General features: G+C 38.4%; 1 protein-coding gene across 3 annotated transcripts in view; it reads left to right on the forward strand.

Annotated features, from left to right (window-relative positions):
* Positions 1-25292, forward strand: part of pou6f2 (POU class 6 homeobox 2) — a 114071-nt gene that overhangs the window by 61871 nt on the left and 26908 nt on the right. For 2 of the 3 annotated variants that reach the window (XM_084399258.1, XM_084399257.1), the window contains 2 exons: positions 5917-6311; positions 22906-22980. In XM_084399258.1, the coding sequence (XP_084255384.1) occupies positions 5917-6311; positions 22906-22980 (470 nt within the window). The remainder of the gene's footprint in view (positions 1-5916; positions 6312-22905; positions 22981-25292) is intronic. The other variant, XM_084399259.1, reaches the window with a different exon arrangement.

Genomic DNA, 25292 nt, shown 5'->3' on the forward strand with positions numbered 1-25292 from the left:
GTTACTTACTTTTGGCCTTGCGATTGGCCTTTAATTCACTGCGCAGCCTGTGTGTGTCTATGCGCGAGTGTGTGACTTCATTTAGCTGTCACTATTATTTCTAAAGTGGGATGCATCATGAAATTTTAGTAGTGTACAATTTTTGCAATCAATCACTTTGACAGGTCTTTAACAGGATTCAAATGTCAGTCAATATTTCTTAGAGAATGAGATGTATGCATGCATATAATAGATTTAGCATTTTAATCGTCAGTTAATCTCTATCTCCGACTGATTTTACACACAGATCAGACCCAGACATAAGTTGTTGTGTTCGTCAGGTGGACGCCCCCAGAGGAAAGCGTGTTGTATGGGACAGACAGACAGTGTTTTAATGAGATACTCTGCTTTGCCTTGTACACTCTCTCTGATACTAGAAACAAAAATAGCGCTATCACCCTGTCGCTTCTTGATGACCTCCGCGCTGACCTCTGACAATCAGCTACGCCGCGCTTCACACACACACACATCAAACACACCACAGGTGATTTTTACACTGGGAGTTTGGCACACACAGGGTCGTTGAGGTGAGGAAAATGAGTTTGTGTTAAACAGAGGGCTCTGTCATCTGTTCTGGAGGATTCTGTTGGCTGCTGCTTTGCTTGAGTTCAGGTCGGTCTCAAGAAGAGGGAAGAAAGAAAAAAGGTACTAAATTGGAGTGGATTCAGGTGCAGGGAGGCAAAAACAGAGCATCCATACGTCAGGCGGGTCACAGAACCTGTCAGGATGGGCCCTGGCTTCATTTGTGTGTGCTTTGAGAAAGTTGTCAGGTTTTATTTCATAACTATAGACTTCTGAGGGTTTGACAAGGTTTATATGTCTGCTCTTTACTTTTGCTTGTGGAATACAAATGAATTAAATAGTGAGGTAATCTACCTGTCAATTCATGTTTTAATATGACATGCGATTTGAATGTATTATGACCTTTAAAAGAGAAAAAGGACAGCATATATAGTGCGCTACAAATCTAGATGCTTTGTCCACTGGCTGTGCATTTATTATTTATGTTTTATTATATTGACTTATGAGCAATGCTAGCTTTAGCAGTGCTGGGGTATTCTGTGGTTTCGTAAACATATGAAAAAAGATAAAACAATGTAAAAATGAATAATTCAGTTAATGATAATAATATAAAATATATATTTTGTATGTAACAAAAAATGATTTAGTTAAAGAACATATGTAATTAAGTAACGTTATAATTTACAGTAACTTTTTTCTATGAATATATTTTTAAGTGTAATTTTCAGCAGCCATTACTGCAGTCTTCAGTGTCACATGATCTTTGTGAAATCATTCTATTAGGCTGATTTGGTGCTCAAGAAACACTTATTATTATCAGTTAATTTAGATCAATAATATATCTCAATTAAGCTCTATTTCTATACTTTCAGTTATAAATAAATCATGGGTCATGGTCATAAATCATGTTCATTATTTTAAGTCTAAACAAACTGTCTTAAAGTCTTTACCATGCCCTGTGGTTCATATGAGAACTGCTAGATTGCAGACATTTACTATTGTTGCCCTGCATCCTTGAATTTTTGTCATTCTATAGATGCGTGAAGTAATTTACTGCTTTCTGTATTTCCAATGGGAATGGCGTCATACATCATTTTCTGGTTCATTTTCAGTGGAACTGAATAGAGCAATGTGTTTTGTGTTTATGTGTATTTTTTATTACATGTTTTTGTCATCACCCAAGAAAGAAAGCATTCTTTTCATCTCCTCTCCATGTCCTTGTCTTCTTTTCATATAAACACTCCAGCGAAGTAAACGCAGTATTTCTGCCCTGTATTTGTGTAGATATTGTGTTTTCGATGCATTCAGACCTTTGCAGCTCGGTCATTGCACCCGACTCTTTGGCTCAAGGTCTGCATCACAGAATCCTCAAAGTCTGCATCCTCTTTCGTACGCAGCGAGACCGAGTATGTTTAAAGGAGAACGGAAGGTTAGCAATGTTTCGTAACGAGATGACAGAGTTTATAAAGCACTCGCTCTCAACCGGAGTTTTACCTGCAGTGCTGCCCATATAATAGGGCCACATGGGGTTTCTCTACCATCCTGTGGCTCTCTCTCAGTCTCTCTATTTGTTTTCCTTTTCTTTTGTTGTTCTGTCTCTTTCTCCGGTCTCACGACTGCTGTGGGAGGAGACCCTCCCATCACCTTTGATCTTCCCCTTGGTTTCGATAATATTTTTGACAGGATTCAGGCTTTCTCTTTTCTTTGTCCTTTTTTTTCCTGTCCTCCTCCCTATTCTTGTTCACTTATTTTCTACTTGTAGCAGCTCGCTCGGCTTCCTCTATAGTTGTGCGATGGAGCGCCACATATGTACGCCCTGTCAGGGCCTGCGAGACAACTTGCCCCAACATTTCAAGCGCGAATTGGACTCTTGGAATTTTCCCGGGCGCAGATGATATATATAATTCATGCTGGGGTGTGAGAGCGGTGTCAACGTGTCAGGCGATTGAAGAAATGTAAAAGTGGGCTGTTTACTGGTTGAGAGACACTTTTTTTTGTTTTTCACTTTTTTTCTCGGAGTAGGGGAGAGAAAGCTTGCGGTGCGTCAAAACCTCGCCTGCCTGTCCGGTTGTGATGCACGAGTATAGCCACACTAATCAAAGAAACGTCAGCACCAATGTATTTTCTTAGTTGTCTTCAGCTAAAAATCTCCTGGTTTTAATTATTCATCTGCATCAATTAATTATGAACACTTCTTGTCAAGTACGCTGTGCACAAACATATGCTTGCCGATACAAGTCTCGCTTTGTAGCTGAACATCGATCCATTGTTCAATTATTTGGTGATTTATTTTTGGGATGGCTTACACTGGGCTTTGATTTAAAAATGTATGCAAATTATTCCTGACGTTAGCAAACTAGAAGCTATTTGTCTATAGATGATTTATTTGTTTGTTTGAATGTATATATATTATAACATTTATTAAGTAATAACTTGTCAATTAGGACAAGCAGTTTGAAGGATGGATAGATGTCCTATAATTATTTAAAGATGTTGGTAACACTTTACAATAAGGTTCATTAGTTAATGTATTAACTAACATGAACTAACAATGAGCAATACATTTGTTACAGTATATAAATATAAATTAAGTATATAAATCTTAGTTAATAAAAATCCAGCTGTTGATTGTTTGTTCATGTTAGTTCACAGTACATTAACTAATGTTAAATATTTTAATAATGTATTAGTAAATGTTTAAATTAATATTACTAAGATTAATAAATGCTCAAGATGTTTTCAGAGAATGCAAACATATATATCGTTTTTTTTTTAATAATTTATTATATATATTTTTGAAGATGTTCAAATATATTCTCTGAACAGAAGACATGACACACAATTTTGCAGTAAAACAACAACAATACTGAAATGATTTTTGCAGTGTGCCTGAACAGAATCATTTGAGAGTCACACTTGTTAGTTATATGGTTGTCAGTCTCAAACACTGTGTGGATTCTACACCTAAATTGATTCAAATATTGAGATATTGCTGTGCGATATCATCTCGGTGCCACCAAAGGAGGACATCTTGGTGGTTTCATTTCTGTTATAACTTCTAAATAATGGTGCCCATAAAATGTTTGTGACATCTTGGGTTTAAGTGCAGTGTAGAAGAAACATCTCTGTTTGATGACTTTGCAGTGAAGAGTTCATTATCAGAACGTTGAGCAGAGGTCAGGCATCTGTCTGCAGAGCATTGCTCTGGTTCCTGCAGAGAAGACAGAAGGTCATTTATTCATTCTAATGTGTTGCCCATCTGTTTTTCAATGTTTTCTTTCAAAAGGTATATGGATAATTTGAGTTGACACTTTCTGGTCGTGCTTCAGTGTGCAGGAATAAGGTTGATTTTGGCATGAACATGTGAATGGAAGAGGCTTTAAGAGTCTAACCTAGGCCATCTTGTTCTGTCATGGACTAAATCCAGTTCAGTGCATTGGTCTTTTGTACAATGTATAGGAGTAAAGTTGTTTATCTGATCCCAGCAGAGTGTCTGGTGAGTCACTTTGCTGAGATTAGGCTCTATTGCTTTCTTACAAAGAAGAAGTCTAATGAATTCATAAGAATTATAGTGAAATGCTTCTCCTCATGTATCACAAAAATAAAAGCTTTGACATTCAGAGTTTCCAGTGCACATGAATTATGTTCCATTTATTCAGAGGAAAAATATAGCCAAGAAACATTCCTTCTTTAGTTATTTTTGTTCCATTTTCATAGTTCTGAAGATGTATTTTCTTTTCACTGAAAATAGAAATGTTCCCTTGCGAAATGAACTTTGATGCTGCGTCATGCCATTGACGCTATTGGAACACTTTCCGCGTGAGCCAGTGTCTGAAGCACGTGTCAAAACGAGCCATTCTCTTGGTCAAGCTTTATGGACATAAAATATATGCCTGAAATACACGTCATAAGCTTCTTTGTCTTCAGAAGCCGTATGTTTAAGCGTGTGTCTGTGTTTCTCAATTGTCAAATGTGTGTGTGGAAATATTAGTCAGGAGAGCAGTCTGTTGACGTGGCAGGGTTGAGAAACAGAAAATGTGTGACTCTGTTCCTCCGCTTTATTACGGTGGACAATTCACACCCCATGTGAGTTATGTGTTTAGGTGAGGAACATACCTCAAGTTCAGTCCTTGAGGGGGCTGACTGTGAGCATTGCAATCGCTTCAGCATCCGCAAGCTACGATACCGTTTGGCCCTCTTCTTGAGGGAAAAGGACCGAGCTCCTGTGCTTCATGGTTCGGGTCCCGTTGCTGTCGAGGCAGTGTTGCGACTTTGGTAATGGGGTTCGCAGGTTGAGTCAGCGGAGGCGGCGTTTGAGACGGATGAAAATGTCCTATCTCTCGTGCTCTCTGCTGACACAGAGGTCCCCGTTCTGGATCTTGAAGCTCGCTCTGCGAATTGTTCAGACCAGAACGAGGAACTATCTGCAGCTGATTCTGAGGGGTTGGATGTAGACGTCCGCACATGAACAGCCTCCCCGCCGCCATCTCCTGTTCTTCGCTGATCTCCTCGCTGAGGTGTTGAGATCGTAGAGGAACCCATATTCCACTTGAGTATATAACATATACACCACATTGGTTAGGATGCGTGACCAGGGGTATGGGACAATGAAGAGATTTGGATCATGGTGAGGGATTAGGGCCTCAGGCGTTAGAAGAACTCAGTCGAGCCACAGATTTTGCCCTTCATGCAACCAAGCAGATGGGCCGTGCTATCGTCGCGCTATGGCTGCCATGGTTGCCACAGAGAGACACCTGTGGATCAACCTGACAGGCATCATAGAAAGAGACAAGGCCTTCCTCCTTGATTCCCTGATTTTCCCCTCTGGCCTGTTCGGCGACGCAGTTAGCACTGTTGTCAACAGATACCAGGCGGCAAAACGTTAGTCTGTGGCATTCAAGGAGCTCCTTGCTGGGGGTCAGCTCCCATAGAGAGGAGCAGAAAGAGAGTGTGGCTTCTTGAGTCCCACCCCCTGCCACGCAAAGATATAGGGGCCAGGAGACACACTCAGTCCAAGCTGACCAAGGAGAGATCTGATCTGAGAGAGCTGATGTACGCAAGTGCAGCAAAGAAATTGATTTCTGATTTCTGTCGGCTTATCGCATGTGTGATATTTGACAGGAACACGTCCTTACTGTTAATTTAAGCGCATCCAGACAGAACTAGTGTTTTGCAGTAAGGGAGTAAACTTAAACCAGTAAACTTACTTTAGCTGGCCCATGACACTATTTTCTTCTAGATCTTCTAGATCTGCTGTACAGCCGAAATGGCTTTTTTATATATATATATTTTATAAATACTTGGCTTAGATCATGTAAAAAATCAACATCTTCCTTCCTCTTTCTCTCATCACAGCTACCTCATCCCTAAACTCTCAGCTCCAGCATCTCCAACAGCTCCAACAGCTACAGCATCACCAGCAACAGCATCATCATCATCAACAGCAGCAGCAACAACAACAACAACAGCGAGAACGAGAACGAGAACAGCGTGAAAGAGAACAACAACAACGAGAACGGGAGCAGCACCAACATCTTTGCGGCGCAACGCATCTCCAGCCACCCAGCCATCATCAGCTCACTCCTCCGATCCAATCACAAGTGTCTGGACCTTCTCCAGGCTCCGCCTCCACCTGTACCACCTCTAATCATAGCTCAGCTCAGCCTCCCCAGTCTCCGCCCCCTCACAGGCAAAACCAATCACCAGCTCGCAGCTTGCCATCACCTGTTACGCCTCCTCTACCACTACAGGTAAGATTGGAAAATATTATTATTATTTTTTATTTATTTTTTTTTAATTGTATTTTGTTACACTTCTCCTTTAAAATAATAACTGCATTTTTCTGCATTCATATTATTTTGCATTCTGCATTTCTTCTTTTTCAATGTATGTTATTTTATACGATTAAAGTAATGGGACAAATTTCATTTAAAACAATAACTACATAACTACAAATATATTTTTTTTTATACCATTAAAGGGGTCATGAACTGCATTGCTTTATTGTTCCATAATATTTCCTGGTGTGCACTTATAATGGTAGTATGATTTTTACATAAAAAATTGTCATAATTTAGAAATAAAAGGCATTTTTCCTAACCTGATTTTAGCCCTCTGATTTGAATGCTCTGTTTTAAGGGGCGTGTCTGCTGTGAGACTTCACTGTAAACGTCCACTGCTGTGATTGGCTAACATATTGGCATATGAAATAGCTAGAATTACATGTGAAACTCTCTCGAAAACTTTTAACCCCTTTTTTACTATTACAGCTCTCAAGGTTGACTAATCATGAAAAGTGTCGAGTATAGCGTTATATTTAGATCTAATGCATCATATTTAGATTGTGGCTTGAAAAGTTGCAGTGGATGAGCATTGTAGCCGATCACAGACAGGTTGAGTGCATGAATGCAGCGTTCTCGTCATTGCAACTCAAATTCAAACTAACGAATCCTTTCATCATAGCTAATAGTGCAAACACGATGTGAATAAGAGATTCGTTGATTATAAGGGGAGTTTTGGCAAGAGTGAATGAAGTGAACAAAGGACCAAGTTCTTACTGATGTGGTCTGGAACTTCATTAAAAAATAAAGGTCATCCACTCTTTCCTAATGTTGGGATCAGAAGGAAGGCAATGCAAAGACTGTGTTTTTTCACAACTTGGCACTGCACAGTGTCTTGTCTTCGAGAGTCATCTTTATCGTTTAGTTTCTGCATAGACCTGCATTTGCCTCTCTCGTTATTTTCCTACTACATAGACAGCCATAAAGTGGCACATTCCACAACCTGTCGTTCTGGCAGATTGGCTTCAATATAAGCTGTTTTTAGACTAACAAGAAAGTTTTGAGCTCTGAAACTTGCAGGATGTTTTTATAGTAATGACCTCTTATACAGGTGCTGGTCATAAAATTAGAATATCATCAAAAAGTTGATTTATTTCAAGAATTCAACTTAACAGGTGAAACTAATATTTTATATAGACTCATTACATGCAAAGTGATATATTTCAAGCCTTTATTTGTTATAATTCTGATGATTATGGCTTACAGCTTATGAAACCCACGAAATCAAAATCCCAGAAAATTGGAATATTACATAAAATCACACAGTAATTACACAGTGATACCATGGTCATTGAACCAGGTTTTGGTTATTTTGGCAGTGTGGGCAGGTGCAAATCCTGCTGGAAAATGAAGGAAGCATGAAGTGCTCTGAAAATGTCCTGGTAGACGGCTGCTTTGACGCTGGATTTAATAAAGCACAGTGGACCAAAGTCCTCTTTTCTGATGAGAGCAAATTTTGCATCTCATTTGGACACCAAGGTCCCAGAGTCTGGAGGAAGAATGGAGAGGCACACAATCCAAGATGCTTGAAGTCCAGTGTGAAGTTTCCACAGTCTGTGTTGGTTTGGGGAGCCATGTCATCGGCTGGTGTTGGTCCACTGTGCTGTCCACTCAACGCAGCCGTCTACCAGGACATTTTCAGAGCACTTCATGCTTCCTTCAGCAGACAAGCTTTATGGAGATGCTGACTTCATTTTCCAGCAGGATTTGCACCTGCCCACACTGCCAAAAGAACCAAAACCTGGTTCAATGACCATGGTATCACTGTGTAATTACTGTGATTTCATGTAATATTCTATTTTTCTGGGATTTTGATTTCGTGGGTTTCATAAGCTGTAAGCCATAATCATCAAAATTATAACAAATAAAGGCTTGAAATATCTCACTTTGCATGTAATGAGTCTATATAATATATTAGTTTCACCTTTTAAGTTGAATTCTTGAAATAAATCAACTTTTTGATGATATTCTAATTTTATGACCAGCACCTGTATGTCAAAAGGTCAAGGGAATTTTGATTTCTCAGTTCATGACTCCTTTAAATTAATGTTCAGAATTCACTGAACACTTCCCCTTTAAAATAAAAACAGCATTTTTCATTTTTGCATTCTGCATTCTTCATATAAGTTATTTTATATTATTAAAGTAATTGGTCAAAATCACTTAACACTTTCCATTTAAAATAATAACTGCATTTTTTCTGCATTCATATGACAACAGTCAGGAATTTTAGGTGGTTTTGATCTGGAAAAAAACGCAAAAAAACAATGTGATATCAAAATAAATGCCTCACATTTCCAGACAGCCGTAGCCAGCAGCCTTCCTTGTATTGCTCCTCACCCAGTTCAACTCTTGTTTACACACTAAAAGTGAAGTTATTTAAAGCTATAAAATAAGTTGACTTGTGATGGGGAGCAGCTCCAGAGTGCTGCATGGCACGGGGGCAGCAGAGACCGATCGACTCAATGTAATGACCCCTAAATATGATGTCGCCTCACTTAAAGAACTCATTCTTCTACATTATTCACAACATGTCTGGAAGAATGGAGCTTTGGAGTGAGACGAGGTCTAGGATGAATGTTAGAGAATGGGGCAGTAATTCAATTGAATGATTGAATCTGTCTGGGGAAATCTTGGATATTACAAATATTGTTTCTGGAGGAGGTGCCTGTTTGCCAAGCCTGTCCCTGAAAAAGAATGAAAATTGAAAGTTTATTGTTAAGAGTTTATCCCAGCCATCTTGCTAGCGACAGCAATAGACTATTATTGGAAATGAAGAGCTGCGGAATATTGAATTACGAGTAATGATGTTTTTGGTGTAACTAGATTTGAAACAATTTTATGATAATCACTTATTGACATGTTGTGAAAATGTATAGTATATGCACCCGATTGAACCAGATTAGTTTTCAACATATTTTATATTTTGCAAATAAGATCTTGCATTGGGAAGTCCAAAGCACCATATGTCAGTGATGACTGGCTAAGATGAGTTTGTTGCTATTTTATTTTGTTATCTGTTATTGTCATGCAGGCTTATACAATTTAAACAAACTCCACAGATGGCACACATGAATCTTTGTTGCTTCAGTTACTGTAGCTCATGTCTTTTAAAGGGGTCATGTCATATCAAATTTGCCTTGATCTGACATTTTCATTAATAAAAAAGCTTTTTCGAACTCAAAGCTCCCTCAAAATGAGCATTTATTGGAACTATTCTGCAAAAACAACTGCAACTTTGTGTAAAACTAAATCTAGAAAATGTTACTAATATTATCATGTATGATCTGACCCCTTTATTTTTTCACACAGCTTGTGTTTTAAATGGCAAACCTAAGTGATCTTTTCATATCATCTGTCTGTCCATCAGTTCCTCCTCTTCCTCTTCTCATCTGGCTGTCTGAGTCCGTCACTAATAACATGTCCGCCTCCCTACATGTCCCAGTGGTTTCATTTCGGTTTGAGAGAGGCCAGGGTCGCCTCTCTATCCTTCCCCGCATTCATCAGCGTCACAGCCCTTATTGCTCTGTGCTGTACCACAACCCCACTTCCCCTTCCCCCTTTTTATGGCTGCCATCAGTTTAGTCATTTATTTCACCTTCTGTCCCTCTGCCCGGCTTGTATCACCAGCTGGACCCTATGGAGCCCCACGCTTAATGGTCTCCAGAGCCCAGAACTAGTGGTTTCCAAGGGATTCCTTAGGAAAGACCAGCCATATATTTCTTCATTTATAGTTGAAGCACACCTAATTCGATCTGTCAAGTTATCATCAAGCCCTTCTGATACGTGATTCAGATGTTTCAGAGGTGGAATAGATTAAATGGGGGTGGGGAGTGACAATGGGATCTCCAAAAACTTGGCTTGGGTGCATGATGTTGCCAGCATCAGTGTATGCATCCTCAGGTCTAGATGTTTGTGAATTGTCTTAAATGGAATTATTTATCTGAGCATCTGTGCACAGGTTTTACTTCATATCTGTGGTTGTATAAGGTGTGTTGTAATTTGATCTGTTTTAAGGGATGATGAACAAGCTAGTCAATATTGCAAAAATGAACCCAGACATGGTGGTCAGTAAAGGGTTTATTTTGTGACAATTACTGATTGCCTACATTATCCTGGTTCAGGGTTACTAAAGTTAACTAAAACTAAAACCATAAAAAACTTTTCCGTTACTTAAAATACAATAAATGTTAACGTTAAGAAGTCCTCACTTCCATTTAGTTTTTAGTCAACTTAATTTAGTCAACTTAATGTACTTAACTAAAACTTATAAACCGAAATAAAAAGTAATAAAAATTATGTAGACATTAAAAAAACAAAAACTAATAAAAATGATAAAAACAACAATATTACTAAAACTTTAACTAAAATAAAAATATGAATACAAACTGTTATACTATCTCAATGATACTAAAATAACACTCCTGATTTTTACGTCTTCTTAAAGCTGTAGTCCGTGGTTTTTCCTCTTTGTCGCCATCCCTGTTCGAAATCTGCAATTGCAGTTATTCGCAGAATTATCAACTTTACGTGGGTTGTGCCTCGGCACGGCACAGTGCGGATGAATCCAATGTTTTGAGGATAATGTGCGGCTGTCTGTCGCCGCCCCGGTGTGGATACTGTCATTCAGAATCACAGATTCTATTCTTTTTTTTTTCTTTTTTTTATGACCAACATAAGAATTTTGTCATCTGAACAAGTAACATCCACTTTTGTTCTTACCAACTAAGGGGGAAAAAAAGCATTGCAGTAAATCACGCTGATTAAATCTAACGATCGCTTATCATATCACGTCAAACCTTGCAAATTATACTTTGTTCTCTAATTGTTAATGTTAACAACAACAGCATTGCGTGACTATATTTAATGTGTATTAGGGCTACCTGTAGTTCAGTACTCTGTAACTGTATGAATTAAACAAAGAAGTGTGCTACTGTTACATAATTGAACCATTGAAATGTCTTAACTTACCTGTCCAACATAAAAAAAAGCCGTCTCTGCGTCCGTTTTGAACCCCTTCAAAACATGGAGTTCAGTTCATGCCACCTTTCAAAAGCCCTTCCGATAGTATCCTTGTTTTCGCATGGGCCCGGTTGCAGTCTCTTGTTTTCTGTAGCCACTCTGAAGTCCAAAGTCTTTTGCATTTTACAACGGGTGAATCTCCAGTTGTCACTGTTGATTGTCGTTTGAACCTTTCTGAATCTGCCATCAAATTGATGTTTAATTATACAGTATCAAGTGCTTTGAGAAAAGACTGTAAATCTCCACCTCCAACATCCTCACACGCAATATAGCCTACTAGCCGAGACACCTTCTTTATGTGTACACATGTGATGTAATGACGCAAACACATGCTTGAATTTCCCGCGGAAATCCACCAGTACCACTGGAATTAAATACATTATTACAAGCTTACCGTTTTGAATCGAGCTAAGGCAAGCAGATAGTTTTAAACACTGGCTGGTTATGTACTTGCTCAAAAATTTATTTTGGATAATTTTTAACCCAGAAAAGTTACGAAATGCAGCTTTAAATAAATTAATATTGATGAAGAGCTACACAATCATTTGCAAAGTCAGAGAAAGTGTCTTTGATAATACTGAAGCAACCCTTTTTAGGATTACAAGATTCATAGTTGTAGCCACTTTTATATCAGGTATTACTTATGAAATATAAAATATTGCCCAATGCAATTAATCCAATACAATTAAATATGAGTTGTGTGAGCAGGTTAAATACTTGTACTTTAACCGAGAGAAAACTGCATGAGGACCCAGAACAAAGCCCTGAGGAACACCCTTCGCCTGGGGTGTGTTAAGAAAGCTTCTCTACAGGTTTTTGATCTGTACTCTCTGGTTTCTTTATCCTAGGGGTCCATGATTAGATTTTACTGCTAAGAGTCATGTGTGACCCTCTTGTTAATCCAAAGAGAGAGTGGCACCAGAGACGACAGCGTCATTACCCAGCCCTCCACTGTGTGAGAGTGAGAAAAATAGAGCGATAAGTGTGCATGTGTGTGTGTGTGTCAGGAGTCAGAAGGGGTTTAAAGTTCCCGCTTCATCGGGGTCCACATTACCACTTAACCAATGTGATTGTGTGTGTGGCAGGGTTTGCAGGCTGCCTCTCCTGAGGGGCTGGAGTCCGTAATTGGGCTTATGTGTGCGTCTGCTTGAGAAAGTTACAGCATACTTCACCTGAGTGCTGATACTAGCCTTTAGGGACAGCCACAGTTAGACATTGCGAACACCTAGAGAATTTTGGGAATGTGTATTTCCAGGGTTTGTCATAATTATCCCTTCTGGTCACACAGGTACCACCCCGCCCTCTTGCTTTCTCTTGCCTCCCATTCCTCTCTTTGGGTGTAATACCTTTGGTAAGGGAGGGCAGACAGGTCTCCTATTATCTGAAGACACCTAAAGACCCAGATAGAGGCCTTCTGTTGCTGAACTGACAACATGACAGCGTGTTAGCATCCCACTCTGATAATACAACAGTCAGTGTGTCCAGTGTACGAATCTAAGTGCTCACTGTCTGCACTCTCTCTCGCTCTTTCTTTCTCTCATTTTTCTTGTCTCGTCTTTTTCTTTATTTGGTCAAAATTTCAGACAGGGTGTTTTGTAAGTCTCTGACACTGAGATCCTTTAGACAGTTCAAATTTATGATTTTCCAGGAAGACTTTTTCTGTAGGCTGTGATGTTTATACACCGCGTTTAGTGCAGATTCGTACATGTCATTTGGTTTAACTAAAATAAAGAAACGGAAAAACACACATTATTAATGAGAGCATTATTAACAGATCATTGAGATCCAATATTTGGATTTGGAACTTATTAATGTACTGTAAATACAAATAATACATTTAAAAAAAGTCTATGAAATAAAAATATATAGCAGTAAAGGAATAGTTCACTTAGAAATGAAAATTCTGTCATAATTTACTCACCCTCAAAGGTTTGAAACAACTTGAGGGTGAGTAAATGACGACAGAATTTTTCCTTTAACTACATTTTCAAGTTGCATTTTTACTATTGGATGATGGCCCATTTAAAGTCTTTTTTTTTAAAGAAGCTTATGAAAAAAAAAACTGTTTATAGCATAAACAAAAAAGTCATAAAATAACATAAAAAGCTACAATGTAGCAATGTTTTGTCATGCACTTTCAAAAAAGTACACTTTACACAATTTCAAAGACTGAAAAATGTGCTTAAATGGATAGTTTTCCTAAAAAATTTAAATTCTGTCATCATTTACTCATCCTCATGTCGTTCTGAACATATGTGACTTTCTTTCGTTTACGGAACACAAAAGAATATTTTGAAAATGTCTCAAAATGTTTTTTTGTCCATACAATGTAGTTTTGGGCTCCATTGACTTAGCTATTCCACAACACTGTTACCAAAATATTACCATCACAATCATGTAAACAGAAAGTTTAAAACCTCTCCCATCCTTCTCTCCATTGGTTTTTGAAAAACTGTGATTCTTTTACCTCCCAGTAAACTCTCCTTTGGAGAGCCAGCATTAGAAAAGAAAAAAAACGTAGGGGAGGTAGAGACTAGCTTTTGTGACGACAACCAGGCGGTGGAGATTATGAAATTTGCCTAAGTGTGTTAATTGGCTGATTAGCAGGGTGGCTGGATTTGCAGGTGCTGATTGATTGGAGCGACGGGGTTTCTCCACGCTGAGGGGACTCGGGGATTTGAGGAGGAGGGGGCGGCTCGGTGGGCAAGCCGGTTACACCAGAATTGATCTTAATTAGATCTGAGAGACCTGCCACAGCAGAATGGTCACAGCGATTAAAATGAAAAACAGGAGAAATTACTGATCAAATTAATCATAATGTCAGCCTACAGCTGTAGGTCTGCTGTAATTTGCCACTCCACTGGCTTACATCAGCCCTGAGCCACACGCACACACTGATCTGTGGCACAGGGAGAAGGAGAGAGGGAAGCAGAGCAGACCATACACACACACGGATGTAGGCACATATACAGTAGACACACTCGTGTTGTGATGATTTGTGTGTGTGCTCTTGTATATATGGTTTATGAAGACACAAATGTGTATAATGGCATGGCTATTACAACATAAACATGGTTTACGAGGCAATTTCCTGTGTCCTCATAAACCAAATGGCTTAAAAACATTCAAAAAATGCAGAAAGTTTTCTGTTTAGGGTTAGGGAACACATTTTTTTATTAATATTCCTGTGATATAAGCGGAATTGTCAGCTGCCACTCAGTCTTCAGTTTCATATAATCCTTCATAAATGAAACCAGAAATCCTCAAGAAACATTTCTTCTTATTATCAGAGTTGAAAACAGTTGTGTGCTTAATATTTTTGTGGAAACAAGTGGAAATGTTTTTATGATTCTTTGATGAATAGAACTTTCAAAAGATCAGAATTTATTTGGAATAGGAATGTTCTCTGGTGTCTCTCTCTTTCTCTCTTACGTTCCGTCTCTCCCAGCATGTCATACTACTGTGCGCTGTATGTTCAGTCTTTGACCTTGCCACTGTGTCTGCCTCCATGGTTCCAGACAGAGAGACAGAAAGACTCTGGCCAAAATTCTGGCCATATTCTGACGCCAACAAATTTGTATATAAAATAAATACATTTTTATTTTTGAAGGACTTTTAAAGGGATAGTTCACCCAAAAAAGACAATTTTGTCACCATTTACTTGTTCCAAACCGGTATGACTTTTTTTCTTCTGTGGAACATCACAGAATGTATTCTAAAAAAATGCCTCAGGGTTTTTACTTCCCCATACAGTACAATGGCATTCATTCACCCAAACTATTAGCTTACCAACATTCTTAAAAATATATTAATTTGTGTTCCACAGAGGAAAGTCTCACAGGTTTGAAACGGCATGCGGGTGAGTAAATAATGACAGAATTTTCATTTTTAGGGTGAGCTATGCCTTTATATTGACTTTGTGTGTGTGTGTGTGTGTTGCAATGATGTAATTTCTTGTGGCTCCAGAAGTGATTAGTCAAATAACATTTAGGCTACAGCTCAAGTGAAAAATGTATTTGAGCCTGTGCCCATGAGCAAAGATGCCAAAATTCAGATTGTGTACATCTAGGGGGTTCTGCACCACCTGAAGAACTGCCACTGAGACAGCTTTAACGGACTATTTTCTCCAGGTATTATAGACCACCTTGGTCTTCGCTGTCTCTCTTTCTCCCTTCTCTCAGACAGAGTGGCTTTATGGGTCTGCCAGGACCCACCGACCCAAAGTCTTACGGCAGTAATTACAGGCTACTGCCCGGTATTCAGCCAACGCCAATTTATTGCCTCAGAGTATGGCAGACTCCCCTTGTCTCCTCTTGCTCACTCTGTCTTGCTCTACCGTTCCTAACTTTCATCGCTCTTCCATTTCCCTCTCACCTATCCCCTTTTCTATCTCACTCTCTCGCCCATTCATACCTTCCCTCAACCTCGCTAGACTGTACTGCGCCCTTACTTGTCCATCCTTTACCCCCACTTTCTCTCCCACTCGCCCGTCGCTGTAAGACACACCCCTCCTGATGTACTGATGTGTGCCACGGGAGGCTCAGACCCACGAGTGCTGCAATTACGCCGGCCTCTTCTCCTTTCCTCTCATCTACCTCCCTCTATCTTTGTCCATTCTCCACCATTCCCCAGCAATCAGCCATCATTATAGCTCGTTCCTGAAACCCCATCCCTGCCAAGGTCAGGCGCCCTTCCAACACTCATATGATCATGGACAGACACGTATACGCTCACACATGCTGTTTTTGTTTCTCGCAGTGCCCCCTTATGCAGTTTTTCCCGTCTCCATCCTGAACCCTGCCCTTGAATTTCCCCCCAAACACTAATTATCTCGTTTTTATTGAAAGGGAACATCCTAATTTTCAGAAAATGATCAAATTTAGACCACCGTTCAAAAGTTTGTGGTTGGTACATTTAGTTTTTGAACAAAGCTGCATTTATTTGATCAAAAATACAATGATTACAATTATTTAATTATTAACAATTATACAATTATTAACATTGTAACAAATATTATTACAATTTAAAATAACTGTTCTTTTTTAACATATTTAAAATATATGTAATTTATTCGTCACTACTGTTTCCCGAAACTATATTGTCACAAATTTGTCATTCAACCATGTCACGCAGGTGGTGGAGTAATAATTTATTTTAACTAATTCATTTGAGATTGAATTAATGCCGGATTTTTTGTTATACATTATGGCCATGGCCTAATTAGTCCAATTCAAATTTTTCCAGATTCAATCATAGGCTCCTTACGTACTAGAGCACGTATACACGTGCACACTTTTCAAAAACTTTGCTTTAAATCGCTTGACAAACTAAAAGATGTAAATGACATTTTTGTATATTTTTTAAATGAAAGATATAGATTGTACTGGATGTCACCTTAAGTATTTTGCTCAAGATAAGGATGTATTAAGTCCTCATGCAATGCAAACAAGAAAGTGTGCCTCTAACCACTGGTAGAGAGCTGTTTTTCCAACCACACAAATTTGTGATGCTTCGTTAAAACTAAGGTTTCTTGAAACACAGTCTCATTGAACTATGCTGATAACGACAGAACTTACGACCATAGTCGATTAACAATGCTTTTGGGAAACGCACCCCAGAATGGCAGCACAGCTGAAAGGTTTGTTTGAGCTGCGCCCTCTACTGTACAGGTGTGAGTTTGCAATTCCTTCAGTCTGAGGCTAATTCAATTCCCTTTTGGTGTGAAAGGGCCTTTACATTAGATTTTTTTTATTAAAAAACATACAAGCAAGTATGCAAGTAATACAAAAAAAGTAACGCAGAATTAACGTAACATTACTTTCCATAAAAAGTAACTAATGCCCTTAGTTACTTTTTTTAGGTTGTAATGCAATATTGCAACACATTACTTTTAAAAGTAACTTTCCCCAACACTGGTTGCTTCTCTCCACAAATCACTTTTCAAAATCCAATAAATTCCGAATGGATAAAGTTGAGTCCTGCCCAATTTTTTATTTTATTTTTTTTTTGAATATCCCATTTCACTCTGCATATTACAGAATAAAATCGTGTGCTAGTATTTCAAGGTGACATTTAAACTGCTTAAAGAGTGTGTAATTATAGGGTTATAGAATAATGTATGATTATTTTATTTACTAGCAGTGTTTTATTAATTATTCATGTTAACTGTGTAACTGGAAGTTCAAATTTTAAATGGCAAAGAAATCTGTCCTGTTCTCATTTTTCTTTTCCTCACTTGTTTCATCCATGCTCTCAATGGTCTCTTTTCTCGCTCTTCTCTTTTTTTATTCTTCCTTCCCCTTCATTCCTCTCTCTCTCTCTCTCTCTCTCTCTCTCTCTCTCTCTCTCTCTCTCTCTCTCTCTCTCTCTCTCTCTCTCTCTCTTTCTCTCACTCTGTCACTCACTCATTAATGCAGCCCAATAGACAGCCCTCCTTAAGAAGGCAGAAAATTGCCTTACGTAACGAAACTCCCACTATATGAAAATACAAATGTGCACTGGTGACTGAAGCAGAAAATAAGACTATTGCCCATCAAAAGTAGTACTGCATTTGGTATGAATAATTATAAAGCATGTGATGCAGCCAGTGAGGAAAATCTGAGTGCTGAAAGCAAAGCAACTTTTTATTTACTCAAAATGAGGGATTATTTTCAGAAAAAAAAGGCAGCACTGGCGTCAAGGAATTACAGTTTATAAGACCTCCACCTGTAGACATTTAGATCTAACATTTGCAAGTATGCCAATGACAATTTGACATTTTACAATGAGTTGTCACTTGTAGGTTATTATTACTTAAATGTGAAGTGACATTTTTTCATTAGTATTGGCAGATATTATTGTGAATAATCGGCTATGGGTATCAGTGGGAAAATGTAGTATTGTTGCATCTCTACAGTAGATTTCATGTTTTGTTTTTGTTTTGTTTGTTGCTGTCCAGACTTTCAAAAACACATCTGTATAAAATCTGGATATGCAAAAAATCTATTTTTTGCTGGCAGTCTGGAAATAGCCTCAGTACCTCTTTTCCCCTCTCTCTTATTGGGGTAATCCTCAAGGTTCTGTCCTGGGCCCCATTCTGATATGTTTTTTTCTTCTACAACTCCTCTTCTTACTCGCTACAATATTTATCCCTGCGTCACCAACTCCATTTACATATATCAAAAAATGTATTGATGTGGCATGTTAACACAGGATAACGGTGTGGCTGGAGAAAACACTTTTTTAATATCATTCAGCACTTAAGTTTCTTCTGACCTTTTTAAACTGCCCAGAGAAACACTGGGAAGTTTCTGATCAATGTTGTGTCCAAATGTTGTCAATTCATCATTCCACTTAGGGATGAGCGTTTGTGTTAAGGTTTGGTTGAGTCTATTTGCATGTGTGTGTGCGTATAAATGGATGAGTGGGTCAGGTTTGTGTGTGTGTGTATTATCGATCGGACCTCTGACCACATCATAGCCACAGAACCCTGCTCAGTCACCATTAATCTCGGTGCTCCGAGTTCTCAAATGGCAGCTGGCAGCCCCAGCTCCAAACCCAACCATTTCTCTTCATTAGCTCGGCTCACTCTGAGACGCCATGTGGAGGAGTAATCATTTACCATTATTCTAGTTATGAAACTCGCACACAGCTGACGCTGGCCTTTATTGAATAGAGGCCATCAAAAGATCACCAGCCATTGATTAAGCCAATATTAAAGTCATTCAAATGCGGATCTGTATGTCAAACAACAGCAAGTGAAAAGAGATGGCATTCTGTTCAAATGCCGGAGAGGAGAATTTGACATGATGAATTAAAATAGTTGAAGTTACCTCGGAAAGAGACATGCTGTTCCATATTTTCCACTTAGATTAAGACATGCAATATTTTGCTCTCAGTCATTTTAAGACAAACAACCATTGATCATTTTGCATTTGATGGTTTAATATTTTTTTTATCATTTTTTCATCATAGGAAATCTGATAGAGACCTTGTCTCTGGTGGCCAACGGAAATGTAATATGAACTTTTCACAAAACTGATGGTCCTACTGCACTGTTCGGATCTTCTTCTTCTTCTTTATGGAAATAACAGTGCTATATGTGTAACACTGCAGTCAGCAGTTCTGCTTGGATCTTTAGTATTGCAGCAAACATATTCTTTAATAAATCACATGGAAATGTGGACAAAACATTCTGGTAATTTTTCAATAGGAAAAATGATAAAATATGGAATTTGCAAGTAAATGTATAAATAAAATGTACATTTGTTTAAACTGTACTGGAGGTTACCCAGGCCTGCCTCTTTGCAGCAAAAATAGAGCAAGAATGACTAATGGCTTAAAATTACTCTATGGATTTTGAGGGCCACAGTTATGGAAGCAGGATTTTATATAATGACACCAAAAGCAGTTAATTATGCTTGAGTTAATGAGTCACATGATTGACGGCCAGCACTGGGCAGTCCATCACAACTTTATAGGTACATTTGTCATTAATTTCCTTCCTTGTTCCTCTGTCATATGCATTCCGGCCCGTTAAACGTGACCCCTTTTGCCCCCTCTTTTCCCAACATTTGTGCTTTTTATCTGATGAAGTGCAGCATTTTAAACAGCCCTTGTGTGCGTCAGAGGATGAGGCCCTTTATGCCGCCAGCGCAGTGCATCATGGGAGGGCTGACCCAAGAACGCCAGCTTAGCTTCTTCAACTTTTCAGCATTGCATGTCTCTTCGTTCCTGTTTTTCTTTTTACTCTCTCACCTATTCTTCCCTCGAGTCGGTATATTTCTGTTTTTCTCTCAGCTATTTATTTATTTGTCAATGGTCAGGTGAAATGGGGCTCTGTAAGTAGCGTTGGTAGTGTGAGGAGAGTCCAGAGGAGACGGCAGGTGATGTGCTCCAGGGGTCCAACAGGGGAACTGAGGTGTTTGGGACAGTCTAATGGTGTTTTGATGTACCCGGGCAGAGGGGAGGCTCCAGGCTGGGGAACGTGGGAGAAAGAGAGAGGGTTTTTTTGGAAGGAGGTAGCATAAGGTCTGGATGTGACGCTTGGGAGACTGTGAGCATGCTCAGATGTGTCACTTCTGATTATGTCCACTCTCTATAATGGGAAAACAGAGAGACAGAGAGAGCAAGGGAGAGAAGAAAAAAAGGGTGAAACAGAGGTGTGATCGTCTTAGGAATTGCTATGATGCAAAAACAATTTTCTTTCGGCTTTTCAGATGTTTAATAACAGTCCTTGTCAGATCTGTCCAGACACTGGAGCCATTGTCTCTCGTCCCATTTAAATGACAAAGTAAATCTGCACATTGCAAAAAAAAAAGAAAAAAAAATCTTTATCAATGTTTTTGTTTTCAAGTAAAAACATATTTTTAAAATGCACTTAAAAAGCAAAATTGTGTAAGATATGATTTTTATATAATATATCTTGAATTAAGAATAAACCCTTTTTTTTTCTCACTTGGAATTTTTAAAGCATTTTTTTTCTTTTAAGCACACAGTAAATCTAATAACATTTAGTGAGGTTTAAAAAAACATTTGGCAGTCGGTTAAGAAAAATACATTTGTTAAAGTTACATTCTGTGAAAACATCCTGCCAACATACTTTTTTAAGCTGTTTTTTTTTTTATCTTTAGAGATGGTGTTTTAGCTCTGTTTGTACTTGTAGTGTTAGCAGGAGTCTGTCCCTTGAGGCCTGCCTCTTCCTATTGTATTAGCAGAGAAAGCGATTAAGTCTAAATTTGCAGTCTGAACGGAACGGGCGGAAAATGAACTCTTGCTTCACTTTGATGTCCAGAAGTCCCTTGCCATGGTAACAGCAAGCTGTTTTTTCCCCTTGTTCAGGAGATTACATGGGTTGTTGCTCCATATGACCCCGCTGGTCAAACGGCCATTGCAGGCCTCGCAGAACTTAATAGAGTTTAAAATTTACTCACCCACTTTGCCATGAGGCGCAAAACCTCTGAGAGGGGTCTTTCTTTCTTTCTTTCTTTCTTTCTTTCTTTAGAAAGTCGCTGTTTCAATACATTGTAGCTTCTCCAGTAACAAGCTTCTGCTTACTTTTCATATATGTACAGCATTTATTTATTATTTTTGAATGGGGATATTTATTTAAATGTGACTTAAAATTGTGATTTTAATTGTCCTCAAAACTCATAAGACATGTAAACTTTTCAGCCTCTTCATTTCCCCCCCCCAAAAAAAAAAAAAAAACAAGCCCAAGATTGCTTATAACAAGTAGTAACAAGAGTCCTCTCCTCAAACCCCTTCAACTGGACCTCTCCAAGAGGAGAAAAAGTGAAAGTGTGAAAGCAGGCGTTTTGTCACATTTACTCAGAGGTTTACCTGCTGTTTTTCTATAAAAAGGATGCCAGCTGTTTAGACCCACACACAAAAGATACAATCAACACAAATAGTGGAGCGGTAACGCAGTTTCCTGCCTCCCCACATGGCTCCAAGTGGAGGCAGCCTGCCGGAAAATCACCTGTTTAGATGACAAACACTGCAATCCCCTGCAATCCGCACATTCTCCATGTCTCCTTCCTGCTGCCCCACCAGTAACAGAGTCTTTATCTGCCCCGCTGTGCTCCTGAGTGTTTTATAATGGGCTTAAATACTATTGATCGAAATGGTAAACAATAACTGGACACTTCTCCATATATGCCAAAATATAAAAATGACAGTCTAGGCTCTTTGGCACATAGTATTTAATGCAGTTTTTTTTTTGTATTTACTTGACCTGATAGGTTTCTTAAATAAATAACCTTTTTAAGGTGTACAGTACATATCCTCAAAATGAAAATTATAACGATGCTTCGATATTAAAATTCTGTCTCATACCAATATATGCTATGACCGATAACGGTAGCTTGTTAGCTAATATGTACTTGTTATAGCAATTACAATAACTGGGTTATACCCTACCCCTAAACCTAACCTTAACCCATGTATACCGTGTATTACCAGTACTGTCTTGGGTAAGTACACATACTGTAAAATAAAGTGTAACCCCGATAACTGATAGACCAACTTTAAAATGTATGTTTATTTTTACTTAAAACTAAAACCATGCATTTTAAGAGCGATGTGATAAATTCATAGCATTATAAAGCACAGTATGAAAATGCATATTCATTTTGAGATTTGCTTTTGACTGTTATTAAATTATTGTTTATAAGTGAGTGTTAGATGTTGACAAAGGTAATCAAAATGTAAAAATGAAAAAATGAACATGCACAATTAGAAATATCCAAAATCAGCATCTACCGAATTTGTTAATGATAATAATTTAAAAAATAGACCTCAATTTGGTGCTTGTGAGCATTAGACCATATTTGGGACAGGGTGCACACTTCATTTTTAAGACACTTCCTCTGAAACAATGTTTGACTTTCCTTTCAAGTTAAGCTAGGAAATGAACTAAAGCAGATTCAGATGTCAGTGGATCACTAAAGATGATCCTATATGTATCAGCTCATGTAATTCATTGGACTTCTTATCATTCCAGGAGAACGTGTTTCATCCTCTCCGTCAAAGTGAAAGGGAAGGCGAGAGAAAGAGAGAGTGTTTGCCCTCAGATAGGGTGAGAGGATTATCTATGATTTCAATCCCTGCTTGATATTGCCATCCTTGTCCATCTCTCTCTCGTGCGCTTTCTCTCTGCATCTCGCCCCTCTCAGAAATACATGTTTTTATTATCTGAAGATGTTAGCCCAAGATAAGATGCTCTCTACACAGGCACCTTTCCTGCAATCACAAAGCTATTCTCCTTTTCTGTTTAACAGCATAAGCACTCGCTGTGTCACTAGGATACTCTGCAAGAAAATCACAAGCAGTTTGAAATTATACTAATGCACAACGATAAAAAGGCTGAGCGTATTTGTTTTTAAGTAACGTCTGTTGCCTCTGCATGGAAGAATCATTTGCAAATCTCTTGACAAATGCTAAAGATGAAAGGCTGAAATGTCCTGAAGTCTTTGAGAGCTTTTACCGCTCACAATAGCCACATGGTGAGGCATTGAGGAGCTAAAATCGTTGCCCTTAACATTTTGGGTCGCTGATATTATCAACTGGCACTTGACTTTTGCAGAAGGACAAAGAAACGCCGGCCACAAAGAGGCGATTTCTGTGATTAGTGATAAAAAAGGGTGACTTTCAGTCCAGGGGACATAGTATCAATCTCAGCCAATTTTAGGCCACCAACATGAAATATGATTTCATAAGACAAATGCGGTGTCATTCTTAATGTGCTTAACCTTTACTGTCAATGAAAAAGTATTGATCGCTCCGTGGTATTTTCTCATCATTTGATTTCAGAGAGCCTGGTAATATATGATGGTGTGATAAGATGAAAGATGAATAGCAGCTGAATGCTCTCACTTTAACAAAGCTGAATGGCCCCTGCTGAGAGATGGGGGGTGCGGACAGAGGAGACAGGAAACACGAATATGGGCTGATATTTGTTAGAGACGGACACTTCTTTAGTTCCCCCCAAAATCAAAATTATGTCATCATTTACTCACCTTTGTGTCATTCCGAATCTTCTGTTTCCAAGAAATAAAAAGGAAATAGAATAGAATGTTCTTTAACGGACGATTCGCAAGGATTCAGAAGGATAAAAAAAACCCTGATCAGTCCCATTCATTAACAAACTGATTCATTCAAAAGATATGACTCAAAAGATAACTACTTCATTCGTGAACTCTTATGAACATGCCAAGAAGAGCTTGTAATGTTTCTTTTACAGTACCATTCAAAAGCTTTAAAGGAATTAATGCTTTTTTCAGCAAGGATGCATTAAATTGATCAAAGGTGACAGTAAAAACATTGTAATAAAACAGATAAGATTTCCATTTCAAATAAATGGTGTTCTTTTGAACTTTCTGTTCACAAAAAAAAAAAAAATCCTGAAACAAAAATATCACGGTTTCCACAAAAATATTAGGCAGCACAACTGTTTTCAACATTGACAATAATAAGAATGTTTTCTTGAGCACCATCAGCATATCAGAGTGATTTCTGAATGATTAAATGATGACCGTGAAGACTGGAGTATTGATGCTGAAAATTCAGCTTTCCCATTACAGGTATAATTTACATTGTAAAATATAATAAAATAGAAAAGAGTTATTTTAATCAGTTACATGCAGCATTGGTGAGCATAAGAAACTTTTGAATGGTAGTGCGTGTCCTTTTTGAAGCCTTAAAGCTTCACCCACTATTATTCTAAATTTTATGTTGATGTTCCACAGAAGAAAGAAAGTCTTACGTGTTTGAATCGCCGTTAAGGGGAATAAATGATGATAGAATTTTAATTACAGGGCAAACTATCCCTTTAAGGCAGTGGCATCAAAAATATCATCACCGCACACCTGTGAACTCTTGTTCTGACAGCATCTTTTGGGATTATACGCTTTGTGATTCGTAGCAAAAGCAAACTCAGAACTTGTCAAAAAAGAATAGCAATTTGATTTCAGAAATAACCTGCTGTCTATATCACTGTTGACTGCCATTAGGTTATGCTGTTTTTTTACTCTTTCTGTCTGCTGTCACCGCGCCTGCTCTCCTACGTCTGCTCGGAGCGCTGTTTCCATTACTGCCTCATAGTGATGAGTAATTGGGGACTCTGTGTGCAGTCCTGCGTGAGCTCTTGATCTACTTAAAGAACCTAATAAGCCTGTATTCTGCAGCTCTGCAAGCAAATAAGCACTGCATTCACCCGGCTTATTAGGAGGTTAGCTTGATTTATTCAGCTGTGCATTTGTATGTGTGCTTGCATGTGTTATTCACATGAGATGAGAGTTAAAAAAAGAGTAAAAGTTTGCCTGCCTGCCTTATCTATCTATCTATCTATCTATCTATCTATCTATCTATCTATCTATCTATCTATCTATC

The sequence above is a fragment of the Rutilus rutilus genome (genome assembly GCF_951802725.1).
Source record: "Rutilus rutilus genome assembly, chromosome: 24".
NCBI lineage: Eukaryota > Metazoa > Chordata > Actinopteri > Cypriniformes > Leuciscidae > Rutilus > Rutilus rutilus.